We start from the raw sequence: 14,000 nt of genomic DNA, 5'->3' as shown, positions 1-14,000 counted from the left end.
TGCCAGGAGTGAAGAAAGTGATTCAACGCAGTGCTATCCACTGTCACTATGAATCAGTGGGACATCATTAGCCACAGCAGACTGCCAACTGCAGTTGATACTTTTTTATCTTTAATGCCAAGGCAGCTAGGAAGGATAATCCACACTCCTCATTTAAAGAGAGAGCAAAAAATGACTGGGATAGCAGTATCTCATTGGACTATTCAAATTTGGAAAGTTTTTGGAGAAGTGAATTGCTATGCAGATATTTTTCCTATTACAGTAAAGCACTTGTGTGTATGCTTCTGATGTTGTGGGTCTTGGGTTCAAATGTCACTTATAAGAGTTCAGAGTAACAGCCGTGTTAGTCTGTATTCGCAAAAAGAAAAGGAGTACTTGTGGCACTTTAGAGACTAACCAGTTTATTTGAGCATGAGCTTTCGTGAGCTACAGCTCACTTCATCAGATACATCTTGTATCTGATGAAGTGAGCTGTAGCTCACGAAAGCTCATGCTCAAATAAACTGGTTAGTCTCTAAAGTGCCACAAGTACTCCTTTTCTTTTTACTTATAAGAGTGATGATTGTATATAGCAATGAGTTGGTCACTCCTTCAGGGTTAATCACCCTGAGTGCAGAAGTGTCTGAATTCATCTCTCCCCCAGCAACAGTTAATCTGGCCTAATATGCCACAAAAGGCCTGAATTTGAGTTGTAATTTGTAACTCATCAGTGACATCTCTCGATACCTGCCTTGCCATTTATGGTCTCCGTTATTAAAGTCACTAAGGCTCTTTCCCTCATGTATTGAGCCAGCCTGCTCTGGTCAGGGGTCTTTTAACTCTTTGTTTGAGCACCATCTCTGACTGAGCTAAATTAGTATTTCAGGAAGCTGTTGATCTTACAAATGGCACAGATATTGTTTCAGCAGATTCTATGAAAGAAGGCATAGTTTAAGGACAACTCAAGGAACTTTATCACTGAGGCAACATAGCTAACAGTAAGAACCACTCAGGTGGATTCTAAAGATAAAACGACAGTAGCTGGTCAATTGCTATGTCAGACTTGTCTGGGGACACTAGTTCTCATTTGTGGCCTTGCCTCACCCTTCATTAATCTTTGGTTGCCAAAAGTGAATACAAATATTAATTGTTTAACCACACTTTATGATGGATGATTTGCCTGTTGGAAAGACAAATACCTACACGGTCACAAATAGGTAGGTGCCACTTTGTTGGGAGGTGCCTCAACCATCCGAGATATACCCTCAAATCCAGTACTGCATTAGTTATTTGCTCTTTTAAAAGAGCTCTGTCTGGATGCTGAATGGGGGTTGTTTTTAAAGGGGCATGAAACTAACTTCATACCTTTACAGACAGTTGCTTAACCTTTACCGTTCTTTAGGACTCCTTCTTTATTCCATAGCTTGATGTTCTTGGTTTACAGTAGAGACACTGGGCCATTCTTTCCCAACAGCTGACACATTTAAATAACTTGAGAACTCACAGAGACACTGTAAATATTGACAATAATCCCACCTTTTTTTTTCTTTGATACAGATGATGCAGGTTCACAGGTCCATCTGCTTGAACAAATAGACATGGCAGCTCAGGTTGCCTCAGGAATGGCTTACCTGGAATCCCAGAACTATATCCACCGGGATTTGGCGGCCAGGAATGTCCTTGTGGGTGAACACAATGTTTACAAAGTGGCAGATTTTGGACTTGCAAGAGTTTTTAAGGTGGGTTTGGATGAGTTTGGATTTTTTTTGTCATTTATGTAAGAGAATTAGCATGAACTCCAACTATGTAAAAAATTATTCAGAAAATTAAGGGTGTGTCTACTTTGCAAACAAGAGGTGTGTTCTTAACTCAGATTAGCTAATTTATGTTAAAAGAGCAGTGAAGACAAGGCACCTTGTCTTTTAACTCTGGTTAGCAGGTTGAGTTCAACCAAGATCCCCTATAAGCTTTAACTCAAATTGCTAAAGCTGAATTTCCATGTCTTCACTGTTGATTTAACCTGAGTTAATTAACATGGCTGGGATAGCTAACCAGAGTTAAGAACACACCTTTTTTTGCAATGTAGACACACCCTACGAAATGATATGTTAATTTAGGTCTGGATTGTAACCATATACTGCTGGATCCTGAAAGTCACAATCCATTCCTTGCTTCCCTCTTGCTGAGGAGAAATGAGGTATGCTAGCATAAGCACCAATTGTCCCAGGGAGTGCTCAGTCCCAGACCCTGCCCCTGGTCCACCCCTGCCCCCACTTCACACCTTCCCCTAGGCCCCCACACTGCATCTTCTTGCCCCTGCTCTGCCCTCAGCTCTGCCCTCACTCAACCCCTTCCCCCAAACTCCCACCCCTGCTCCACCCATGGCCCCACCCCCACTCCCACTAAACGCCTTCCCCCAGTACCCCACATCTTCCCCACCTCTTCCTGCCCCCACCTCACCCCCTCCCCCAATACCCCACACCTTCCCCCCCAAGCGTGTCCTGTCCCTGCTCCTCCCCCTCCCTCCCAGCACCTCCTGTATGCTGTGGAATGGCTAATTGCAGCGGCCAGGAGGTGCTGGGAGGGAGAGAGAGGAATTGATTGGCGGGGCCGCCGGCTGGTGAGCAGGCAGCACTGTGGGGAAGAGGGGGAGCTTGGCAGCTGGTGGGTGCTAAGTACCTGCTAATTTTTTTCCGTGGTGCTCCAGGGCTGGAGCACCCATGGAGTCGGCACCTATGTATGCTAGCCTTTCTTTGCTGACGCAGCTTCCTTCTTCCTTTGCATGGGTAGTGGCTGGTTCAAGGGTGGAATGGACAGAAATGGAGTCAGGTTTCTTCCCACACCTCATCTACCTGCTTGGGTGGGGAGCAGCAGCCCTTTGGCAGCTGTTTCCCTCCTCCCTCCCACGACATCTGATGCAGGGCTTGGCAATGCAGGTAGCCATCACTAAAGAGCAAGGCCTCTCTAGACATCCCCCCTCCCTCTCATTCCCATGTGCTGGCTCAGCAATTCAACATGCTGTAACGATGCTGGTTCTGGCGGGACCCAACTGAGAGTGCCAATTCAGGACAAATTGCTTAAAGCAGGGCAGTTACAGCCCAAGGCTGGGGTTTCTATGCACACCAAGGCAAACCAAACCAGCCAAACACAGAAGACTTTGGTTTTACTCCACTGGCTAACCACAAGTCACACAAGCAATTCCCTTATATGCTCAGTTTCCCAGTATCACCACCAGGGCCACTCGTTATGGGGACAAATGGTTATGAAAACCAATACCCCAGTAAAAGAAAAAAGGTTCTCTTGATCCCAAAGGACCCAGGTTAATATACAAAGCACGCTGCTGCCAAATCTTTAGAATCTAAAATCTAAAAGGTTTATTCACAAAAGGAAAAAGATATAGATGAGAGCTAGAATTGGTTAAATGGAATCAATTACATACAGTAATGGCAAAGTTCTTGGTTCAGGCTTGCAGCAGTAATAGAATAAACTGCAGGTTCAAATCAAGTCACTGGAGTACATCCACAGCTGGGATGGGTCAATCCGTTCTTCGTTCAAAGCTTCAGTGTAGCAAAGTCCCTCCAGAGGTATGAAGCAGGATTGATGGAGGAGAGGAGGAGCTGCAGCAGCTTTTTATATTCTCTTGCCATGTGGTCTTTCTTTCTTTGTTCCAAAGACAAGCTGTCCATCACATGGCCTGGAAAAACCTCAGAGTTCTGTCTATAGGCCTGTCCCTGCATACCTTGCTGAGTCACAAGGCGTGTCTGCCTTCTCTCAATGGGTCAGTTGTATAGCTGATGGTCCTTAATGGGCCATCAAGCAGGCTAGGCAGAGATGACACCAACTTGTCTGGGGTGTCACCCAGAAGCATAGCACAAGTTTGAATTACAGACAGTATAGAGACAATACTTATAACTTTAAATACAAAAATGATACATGTATATAGATAGCATAATGATAACCAGCAAACCATAACCTTGTCTTAGACACCTTATTTGACCCTCTTTATACAAGATTTGGTGCCACTACAGGGCCTTGGTTGCAAAAATGTTCTATAATGGTCCCAGTTCAAGTCAATAACCTCACACATGCTACTCCAAATTCTTAGTTCCTCATAGAGATCAGATTTTTCTCTACTGTTTAAGAAAGATAAACAGTATATATGGCATATTGAACATGATGTCACTGGGGGTTAAATTAATTAACTAATGACTTTTCAGTTTAAAGGAGGATTTTATGAATTTCAATAAGTAGCTGAAAATTTCCAAAGCCTTTAATTATTTTATTTTATTTTATTTCATTTTATTTTAATTGATTTATATTTTTGCTCTGGAAGGATACAAGAACTTTTATTGCCAGTTGGTTTTCCATACCAAGTGCGATGGTTGTAGAAGTTGTGATTCATAATAGATCTGGTGTTATGCCCTTGTTGTGGTATAAAATGTTGAGCTGACGCTGAAAGTACTCCTCCTCATTTTTGACTCTACTGTGAATATTTTTAGCCTGAGATATATTTCTTTTTAAACTGAACATGTAAATTTTGAGTATTAATAAAGGAGTTTTCTCCGCTATGTGTTTAGGTGGAGGGAGCAATCGACAGTTACTGAAATTTCCTGTTAACATTGAACATTTCTAAACTAGTCACCATATAATATAGTCCCAATAGTGTTTATTTGTAAATACTCTTACTCGTAGGCCAAGGGATTGTGGATTCAGGTTCCATACTAATACTTGCGTAGGAGAGCCCGCACAAAGTCCTCTATGCTTTAAGAGGAAGTGAAGCATAGTAAAGATATACATTACTATAATGAAACCAAAGTTTGTTTATACAGATAAGAATGAAGGTCCAGATCCTCAAGGTATCTAAGTGCTTAAATATCTTTGAGGGTCTGGGAGTAAATCTGTGATGCTACCTGCTAGACATAATCTTATGAAGAAGTATAGGGCATAATAGCAAGGAAAGAACATATCCAATTTTTGTGGATACTCACAATATTATTTAAGATCTGCATAATCTGTATGTAAGTTTGCATGTTAGAAAAACCTGACAGAGGCTAAGATATGTATGATATGCCCTAGATTCCATTTAAACATTGAAAACATCCTAAAATGTTCCCAAAGGTTGGATGTCCATGCAATAAAACTCTGTAGATGTGGGTCTGTGAAAAGTAAAGGATTAACCCCAGAAAACTTCCATTACTAAAAAATATTTCTCCATCTATTTTTTATATATCCACTGTGAGCTAATGTATTAATTTAAAATCAGTTTGGGTCTGTCTTTCAGTGCTTGAAAACTGGTGAAGTGGTAATTAGCAAAGTCAATAGCCCTTCAATGCCATCAGTAAATCACAAAACTGAGGTTTCTAAATGCCTTAACGCTTGCTATTGCCTCCTCTATTTATAGAAGATCAGACCCAAAGGCAGTCTGACAATGCCATCTGTAGATCCAACATGATGCTTGTGCTGCTATTTCTGGCCAACTTATGGAATCCTTTCATGCCAGATTCAGAATTCACAATAGCAGGCCATAATTAAGCACAAGACATTCCAATACTGGGTACTCACTTGAAGTTACAAATGGCTTAGAAAAGCTTCTGTTGAACAAAGATGTTTCTCATCTATAAGATACCAGTTCAATAAAGATGTAAGCACATACTTTAGTCCCACTGAGTTCAAGTGCTTGACTGAACAGGGCTGAGTTAAGCATCTGCTGAAGTGCTTTTGCTGAATCAGATCCTAACTTCCAATGAAGTGGGCTGTAGCCCATGAAAGCTTATGCTCTAATAAATCTGTTAGTCCCTAAGGTGCCACAAGTCCTCCTGTTCTTTTTGCGGATACAGACTAACATGGCTGCTACTCTGTAACTTGGGTTTGTTTTATTTTGTATTTAATAGTTAGAAAATGAAAATGTATATGAAGCTAAACATGAAACGAAACTCCCTGTGAAATGGACAGCCCCTGAAGCAATCCGCTCCAATAAATTCAGCATTAAGTCTGATGTGTGGTCATTTGGAATACTTCTTTTTGAAATAATCACCTATGGGAAGATGCCTTATTCTGGTAAGTATTTTATTTTAAAGTAATATTTAGATACACTTCTTGATTATTTTTAATTTTTTTCTTTATTGAATTGGAGGCTTATTCAAGGGTTGAAAATCTAAATATGGAATAAAACATCTTAGGTGACCTTCATTGGGAGCTGCTGGATGTCCCAGACCTCCTGAAAGTTCTCCAAAACCTGTAATTTCCAGCTATTCAAGACTTGGTTAGTTGGTACCAATCTGTGGTTCATAGGCTTAGCTTGTTGGCTATTCCTCTGGGATATCAGATCAATCAAGTACACTGCTGGAAGGTACAATGAGAGAGGCTTTTGTGGACCTGTGTTTCACTGTCTTTATGAAGGTATCACATGGAAGGAGAGATTCCAGTGTGAGATGTTGCACAGGATGTCAGCAAGGAGAAAATGCATGAAAAGAGGAAGAGGGTTTTTGTTATTTTCCCAATTCTGGGCTACTGCAGTGGGGAATGCACATAAAGAGAAGCACAGACTGTACCTGGGCAAAAAGAGCACTAGCCAAGAATGGATTTAACAATATCAGAGCAGAATATGTCTACAGTAGTGTGGGTAGCTGTCATAAATATAAGGGGAAGGGTAACCACCTTTCCATATACAGTGCTATAAAATCCCTCCTGGCCAGAGGCAAAATCATAAAGGGTTAAGAAGCTAAGGTAACCACGCTGGCACCTGACCCAAAATGACCAATGAGGGGACAAGATACTTTCAAATCTGGAGGGGGGACGGGGACAAAGTGTTCTGTTTGTCTGTGTGAGACCTTTGCCGGGAACAGATCAAGGATGCAAGCCTTTCAACTCCTGTAAAGTTAGTAAGTAATCTAGCTAGAAAATGCGTTAGATTTTCTTTTGTTTAATGGCTTGTATAATAAGCTGTTCTGGAGGGAATGTATATTCCGTTTTTGTGTCTTTTTTGTAACTTAAGGTTTTGCCTAGAGGGATTCTCTGTTTTTGAATCTGATTACCCTGTAAAGTATTTACCATCCTGATTTTACAGAGGTGATTCTTTTACCTTTTCTTTAAATAAAATTCTTCTTTTAAGAACCTAACTGATTTTTCATTGTTCTTAAGATCCAAGGGTTTGAGTCTGTGTTCACCTGTACCAATTGATGAGGATATTATTATCAAGCCTTCTCCAGGAAAGGGGGTGTAGGGCTTGGGGGGATATTTTGTGGGAAGATGTCTCCAAGTGGGCTCTTTCCCTGTTCTTTGTTTAAATCGCTTGGTGGTGGCAGCATACTGTTCAAGGACAAGGCAAAGTTTGTACCTTGGGGAAGTTTTTAACCTAAGCTGGTAAGAATAAGCTTAGGGGGTCTTTCATGCAGGTCCCCACATCTGTACCCTAGAGTTCAGAGTGGGGAAGGAACCTTGACATGATGGCAGTGTGGTGGGATCATTTTGAACCAGAGATCATTTTGAACCAGAAGCACAGTGGATTTTAAAAGGTTTTGTAAAAGGTGATTGCAGCTATAGATTCTGTCTCTCTGCCTAGGGACAGAGCAGCTCCATAACAAAAGGATTTTTTTGTAGGCTGAGAACAGCTATCAGAGACAAAAGGTATCAGATTACAGCACAGCAAAATTTTACAAGCCAGGTTTTTTTTTCTTTCTAACTCTTGGGTATAGCTAGGTTAAACACAGAGAGGCTAGGATGACAGAATGCAATGTTCAACAGAAACTGGAATTAGCCAGATTGGAAGCTGAGGAAAGACAGAAGGAACATGAAAGATGGGTAGAACTCAGACAGATGGAGATTGATGCACAAGCGGCCAAAGAAGAAGCCAGGGTGGAGACAGAAGAAACTGCCTACAAGAGAGCTATGGAAGCAAAAGAAAAAGAAATGGAAGAGAGGGAAAAAGAGAGGAAGCATGCACTGGAGATAGAGAAGGCAAGGGCTCAGCAGAATATACTGAATAACCCTAACAATCCTTCCCCAACAATCCACAAATGGGAATGACTGTGTCCACAGTATGATGAATCCAGTGATATTGCTGAATATTTTCTCAGTTTTGAGAGACTGTGCACACTCCATAAAACTCCTGATGCTCACAAGATGACCACATTGGGTGCAAAATTGACTGGAAGAGCTCTGGACATATTCAGTAAGATGCCTACTGATGAGGCTTCTGACTATGATAAACTCAAGGATTTGGCTTTAGAACAATTTCAAATTACACCTGAAACTTACAGAGTAAAATTTAGAGCCCTTAAGAGAGGACCTGGACTTAGTAATGCGGCTTATGTAAACCAGATGACAGATCTGTTTGATAAATGTCTCAAAGGACGGGATGTAACTAGCTTTGGAGGAATGTTGGATTTGATGATACAGGAGCAATTCCTGAATATGTCCAAGGATGATATAAAACAGTGTTTATGGGATAAGAAAATGGACTCAGCAGGAAGTCTTGCTTCTAATGCTGATCAATACGAGCAGTCCCAGACCGCCAGAGAGATGGGGCAAACCGGAACAAAAACGGGTGGAGGGAGGAGAGAGAAAAAACCCTGATTGCAGTTGGAGCGGATACCAGAAGGGACACCCTCAGACCACACCCTACTACCGGGGGCAGCCCAAGGCCCCAGCTACACCCCAAGGAACACTCCAGACACCTTATCGTCACACCACACTGTTCTCCAGCAACCCACCTTGCCCCAGTGACTAGTCAGCTGAGCGATGTTTTAAATGTAATGAGCCAGGGCATGTAAAGGCCAACTGCCCCAAGAACCCCAACATATTACAGTTCATTGCACAGGGGTCCCATCAAAGGTCCTCAGGCCCAGATGCCTCCCAGATACCCTTGGAGCGGAGGGAAACTGTGAGTGTGGGCGAGAAGAAGGTCACAGCGTGGAGGGACACCGGAGCACAAGTGTCGGCTATCCACGCTTCCTTAGTGGACCCCAATTTAATCAACCCAGAGGTCCAAGTGATGATTCAACCCTTCAAGTCAAACTCTTTTGACTTGCCTACAGCCAAGTTGCTGGTCCAGTACAAGGGCTGGTCAGGAACGTGGACTTTTGCAGTCTATGATGATTATCCCATACCCATGCTGTTGGGGGAAGACTTGGCCAATCATGTAAAGCTAGCCAAGAAGGTGGGAATGGTCACCTTCAGCCAGGCCTAAGCAAGCTGTCACACTTAGCTCTGTTCTGGAGACTTCTACCAGGACCTGGTCATAGGTGATGGAACTGGACCCCATGCCAACGTCTGCAACAGCAGTAGTGGATCCAGTCCCAGAGACCCAGACAAAGCCAGTCCCAGAACCGGAACTGGCGGAACAACCACCACCAGAACCATGGCAACCCAACACCAGAGGGCCCCACCGAACCTGCACTGGCAGCAGCAGTTAACCCTACACAAGAGGCTCAGCTGGAGCCTGAAGTCCAACATAGTGTACCAGCAGTTCACAGTTCACAGAAACTGCCCCATCACCTGCATCGCTTCCAGAGGGACCAAACCCAGGTCCTCAATCCAATGAGGAACTGATGTCTCCAGCATCAAGGGAACAGTTCCAGACAGAACAGGAAACAGATGAAAGCCTCCAGAGAGCTTGGACGGTGGCACGGAGCAACCCACCACCTCTCAGCTCTTCTAATTGATCCAGGTTTGTTGTAGAAAGAGGACTTTTATACAAGGAAACTCTTTCCGGTGGACACCAGGAAGACTGGCATCCTCAGAGACAGTTAGTAGTTCCAACTAAGTACCTGGTAAAGCTCTTAAGCTTAGCCCATGATCATCCTAGTGGTCATGCTGGGGTGAACAGAACCAAAGACCATTTGGGAAAGTCATTCCACTGGGAGGGAACGGACAAGGATGTTTCTACCTATATCCGGTCTTGTGAGGTGTGCCAAAGAGTGGGAAAACCCCACGACCAGGTCAAAGCCCCTCTCCAGCCACTCCCCATCTTTGAGGTTCCATTTCAGCGAGTAGCTGTGGATATTCTGGATCCTTTTCCGAAGAAGACACCCACAGGAAAGCGGTACATACTGACTTTCGGTACTGTGCGGGAGGGAAGGGACGGAAGCTGCTTCGAGCACTGGCCGGAAACAGGATGGGGGCGGAGCCCTGCTGGCTGAGACCTGGCATACAGCAGGGGCTGCGCTGACAGACCGGCATGGGGAGCAGCCAGCCCCGTGCACTGCAACTTCACCCCACCACCATCCTTGTGCACCCACCCCCATTGTTGGCCACTGGCCCCCACCCACCCACTCACTGCTGGCGGATTGGAGGCTGGTGAGCAGGGATCCAGCCAGCAGCAGGACCCACAAGTACTGATGTTGGGGGGGAAGACAGAAAATACAGGACAATTTGCCCTTTTTAAAGAAAAAGTCAGGACACCTGCAGGAGGGCTTAAATATGGGACCTTATCAGCCTTTAAAAACGGGACATCTGGTTACCCTAGCACAAGGTGTCACTAAAATGATAGTTTGTTATTTTAATTTGTTGTTTGGTGAGGAGAACACACGGGAGGGCAAGAGGCAGAGGAGGGGACAAGGAAGGGGAACTTCCAATTGATCTCCCCTCCTCCTCCCACCACAGTCTATATCTACACAGGATTTTGTTCTTTGCTTCAGTCACCATGACTTCCATTTCATTTGATCCCAGACTGCCACTCCCTGTGCACAGAGCATTTGCAAATTCAGTTTTAGTTTTTTGATGGTGTGATGGGGGGCTTTACTCACTGCTGGACTGCAAAGCCTTCTGGTGTTTGCAGTCTGATGTCAGGCTGACATCCCTTCCAGCAGTCTTACTCCATCACTCTGTCTCTCTGTCTCTCTCTCTCTGTGGCCCCTTTGTTCTCCCCGGAGCTACAGCCGCCTTTTTCATAACTCGGATCTCCAGCCAGGTCACTATGTGGTTCCTCTTCTGGGGGTGAGTCAAAGTCTCATTGCCAGCAATCTCAGGCCGTCTTCCCATTTGCTGGCCCAGGTGCCATTTCCTCAGCAGCTGGTAGGGGAACCTGGGCTTGCCCTCTACTCCAGGTTCCAGCTGATGGGCCCTCTAGTCAACAGCCAAAGTCTGCACTCCTATTCTTTGCTGCCTTTTCCTGAGCCTCTTCTGTGCCTTCTGTCTCTTCCCACTCCTCTGAGTTTGCCAGCCCAAACTCCCTCCCCTGATGGAGTAACTGTAGGTTACCTGCCTCTGTAGCCTCAACCACACCTCCCTTCTCCCATGGAGTGACTGTAGACTACCTTCCTACAGCCTTTTTCCATTGCCAGCCTTCTGGCTTTATAACCCTGGCCCTCCTCTGCCCCAGCTGGGCTTCATCAGCCAATTATTCCTTTGCGCTTTCCTCCACGTGCAGCCTATAGGTTCATTGGCCTATTTTACCCTTCAGGCCTTGGAGAGGTGGACGCCCCATCAAAGATGGGTTTCATTCTGTGGAACAAGTAGCAAGGAAAAGACCCCTTGCTGAAAATATAAGGCAAAATAAGGCCCATCGTCTTTGCTTTATAAAGGCACACTCTGGTCTATGCTTAGCGAAGGCATAGCCTATGTCAACCTTCACATTTGAAAATGTAAGTCCATGTGCCATAATTGTTTGCTTCCTTGATGTTATTTTCAGGACCATCTCCTTTGTAACCAGTCAAGAGAAAAGATCATTATGAAAACCAGCAGATGCTCTGATTGCTTAGGGAAGGGCTAGGCAATGTTTCAGATAGAGTAAGTCTCAGTGGCTTTTCTAATCCCTTTACCCAGTGGCTTAGATCTTGAGTCCACTCATCACAGGTCAAAGGTGCTTACAACTATTCTACACATATGCTCTTTTTCCATTTCCTCTTACAGCTGCTTGTTAGGCTTTCTCCGTCAAAACTTTAGAGCCAACGGCTACCCATGACATCAACACTTCAAACTGTTCTACTACTTGTTCTCAGTAACCAAACATAATAACACCAAATAAGGAGTGTCAACACAACAAACACATGCTCTGAAATGAGAACTTTTATAACAAGTGGTTTCTCACTGGAATAACTTTGTGGCTATTTTAGTTGCTTAGCAGGGGCCCTTTTGGCAATTTTAGAAAGGTGTGGTGAGAATGTTATAAATTCCCACTGAGCAATAAGTTGGGAAGGAATTAAACCAGGGGCACCTATTTTCCCCCCTCTCCTGCAACCACATTTGGTAACTTCCAGGAGCCTGAGTGCTGCATTTAATTTGCAAAAGGAGTCATATGCAGCCATCCTTACTATAATTCAGAGGTGCAGTCCATATTGACAATAGGTTCTGATCTGTAGTGTGTTTAATCCAAGCAGTTTAGCATGTTGGGAGTTGTAGTTTCCATGGGCTGTACCTGTATATTAAAGGAAAGAATGGCAATAGGCCGTATACGAGTCACTCAGCCACACATTGGCCATTTTGGGAATAAACATACACATTTTAATGAGCAAAACTGATACACAGGTAAACATCTGCAAAAAAAAAAACAAAAAAAAAAAAACAGATCCATAGAACTTTTGAAAATTGGTCTTAAAAAGATTCAGATGTGGCCCTCCGTTTGTGCATGTGCATTTTTATGCTCACAAATCACTTGCATGAGCGAGTCTTGTGCTCTGTCCTTGTACATGCACATACACAACAATTTTTACCCCCAGTCTGGGTTTTGTGTCTGTAAACATTACCATTTTGCATGCACAGGAAATTTGTGTATGCAAAGTCATGCATGCAAAAATTGAGCCACTTTCTGCTAATTTCCTCTTTTTTCTTTTTTTTTTAAATGTATTTCAGGTCTGATGGGCTACCAAGTAATCCAGAAGCTGGATAAAGGATACCGAATCCCTCAACCAGATAACTGCCCAAATAAACTCTATAACATTATGCTGGAGTGCTGGAGTGCAGAGCCCAAAGTACGACCCACTTTTGAAACATTGCACTGGAAACTGGAAGATTATGATATGGACTCTACATGCTATACTGATGCAAATGCTTTTGTAAAATGAACATTGAGGCAGAGACTGAAGAAAATCAAACAATCAGTTAAATGAGTATGGTATAAAGGGTAAATTTAACCTCAAAATATGAGGGAGAGAGGTTTAAATTATTAGATGAAACTAAGGAATTTTATAAATTGCCAAGGCTATGGTGATGCTCCAGGACACTAGAGATTTTAATGTCAGCCATTGTCTTGCAAAATTCGGAAAACTGAAATGAGGGGGCTTTTTTGTTTATTTGATTTTTTTGTAAAATAAGCTCTCTTCTATTTATTATTTAAATAATAGACCAAAAGAATGACCAGATGAGATTGATGCTCAATAAGCACTGTTGCATTGCACTGTTTATCTTCTAGAATGGTTATTTGTTATTCCTTAGATTGCTGAAGCCAATCAGCTGGTTGCTATGAAGGAATCTGATTACTTTGTTGCACAGCAGGACCTGTGCTTTGAGATTTTTCTCTTCTTTTTAAAAATATCCTGTGACTATAATGCTGGCAAAGCCATATTAGGTGTCTTGATTGTACATGAAGTGCACATGCCTTTGCTAAAGAGGAAAATGAAACAGATATTGGGAAAATAATTAAAATAGCAGCAAAACATGAAGCTTTTTGCTTTGTATACATGTAGTGTCTCTCTTATAAAATAATCACAATCAGCATTAGTTGACTAAGGCTAAGACTCAGATAGCATTACAATGTTGATGATTTTTTAAATTATCCACTGAGGTGCATAGGAACATTTTATAATTCATGAATTTTAAGAATCATGAAGCTAGGGTGACCAGACAGAAAATGTGAAAAATCGGGACAGCGGGTGGGGGGTAAAGGAGCCTATATAAGAAAAAGACCCCAAAATTGGGACTGTCCCTATAAAATTGGAACATCTGGTCACCCTACATGAAGTTGAAAAGATCTTTTATAATGAAATAGACATGGCCTTAATATTTTGGAGTGATTCTGCAAAATTCCCAACCTCAGCTGACGCATTTGACAGCACTGTGCTTAGGACCATACATAGACTTTTGAG

General features: G+C 43.1%; 1 protein-coding gene across 1 annotated transcript in view; it reads left to right on the top strand.

Annotated features, from left to right (window-relative positions):
- FRK (fyn related Src family tyrosine kinase) overlaps positions 1–12,991 on the top strand; it is a 73,246-nt gene extending 60,255 nt beyond the window's left edge. The window contains exons 6-8 of the mRNA XM_077811710.1: positions 1,537–1,718; positions 5,871–6,036; positions 12,769–12,991. Coding sequence (XP_077667836.1) covers positions 1,537–1,718; positions 5,871–6,036; positions 12,769–12,980 — 560 coding nt within the window. The 3' untranslated portion in view covers positions 12,981–12,991. The remainder of the gene's footprint in view (positions 1–1,536; positions 1,719–5,870; positions 6,037–12,768) is intronic.
- Positions 12,992–14,000: the final 1,009 nt, after the last annotated feature.

The sequence above is a fragment of the Eretmochelys imbricata genome, chromosome 3, assembly GCF_965152235.1.
Source record: "Eretmochelys imbricata isolate rEreImb1 chromosome 3, rEreImb1.hap1, whole genome shotgun sequence".
NCBI lineage: Eukaryota > Metazoa > Chordata > Testudines > Cheloniidae > Eretmochelys > Eretmochelys imbricata.
The sequence above is the reverse complement of the archived record's forward strand: the minus strand, read 5'-3'. Positions and strand labels throughout refer to the sequence as shown.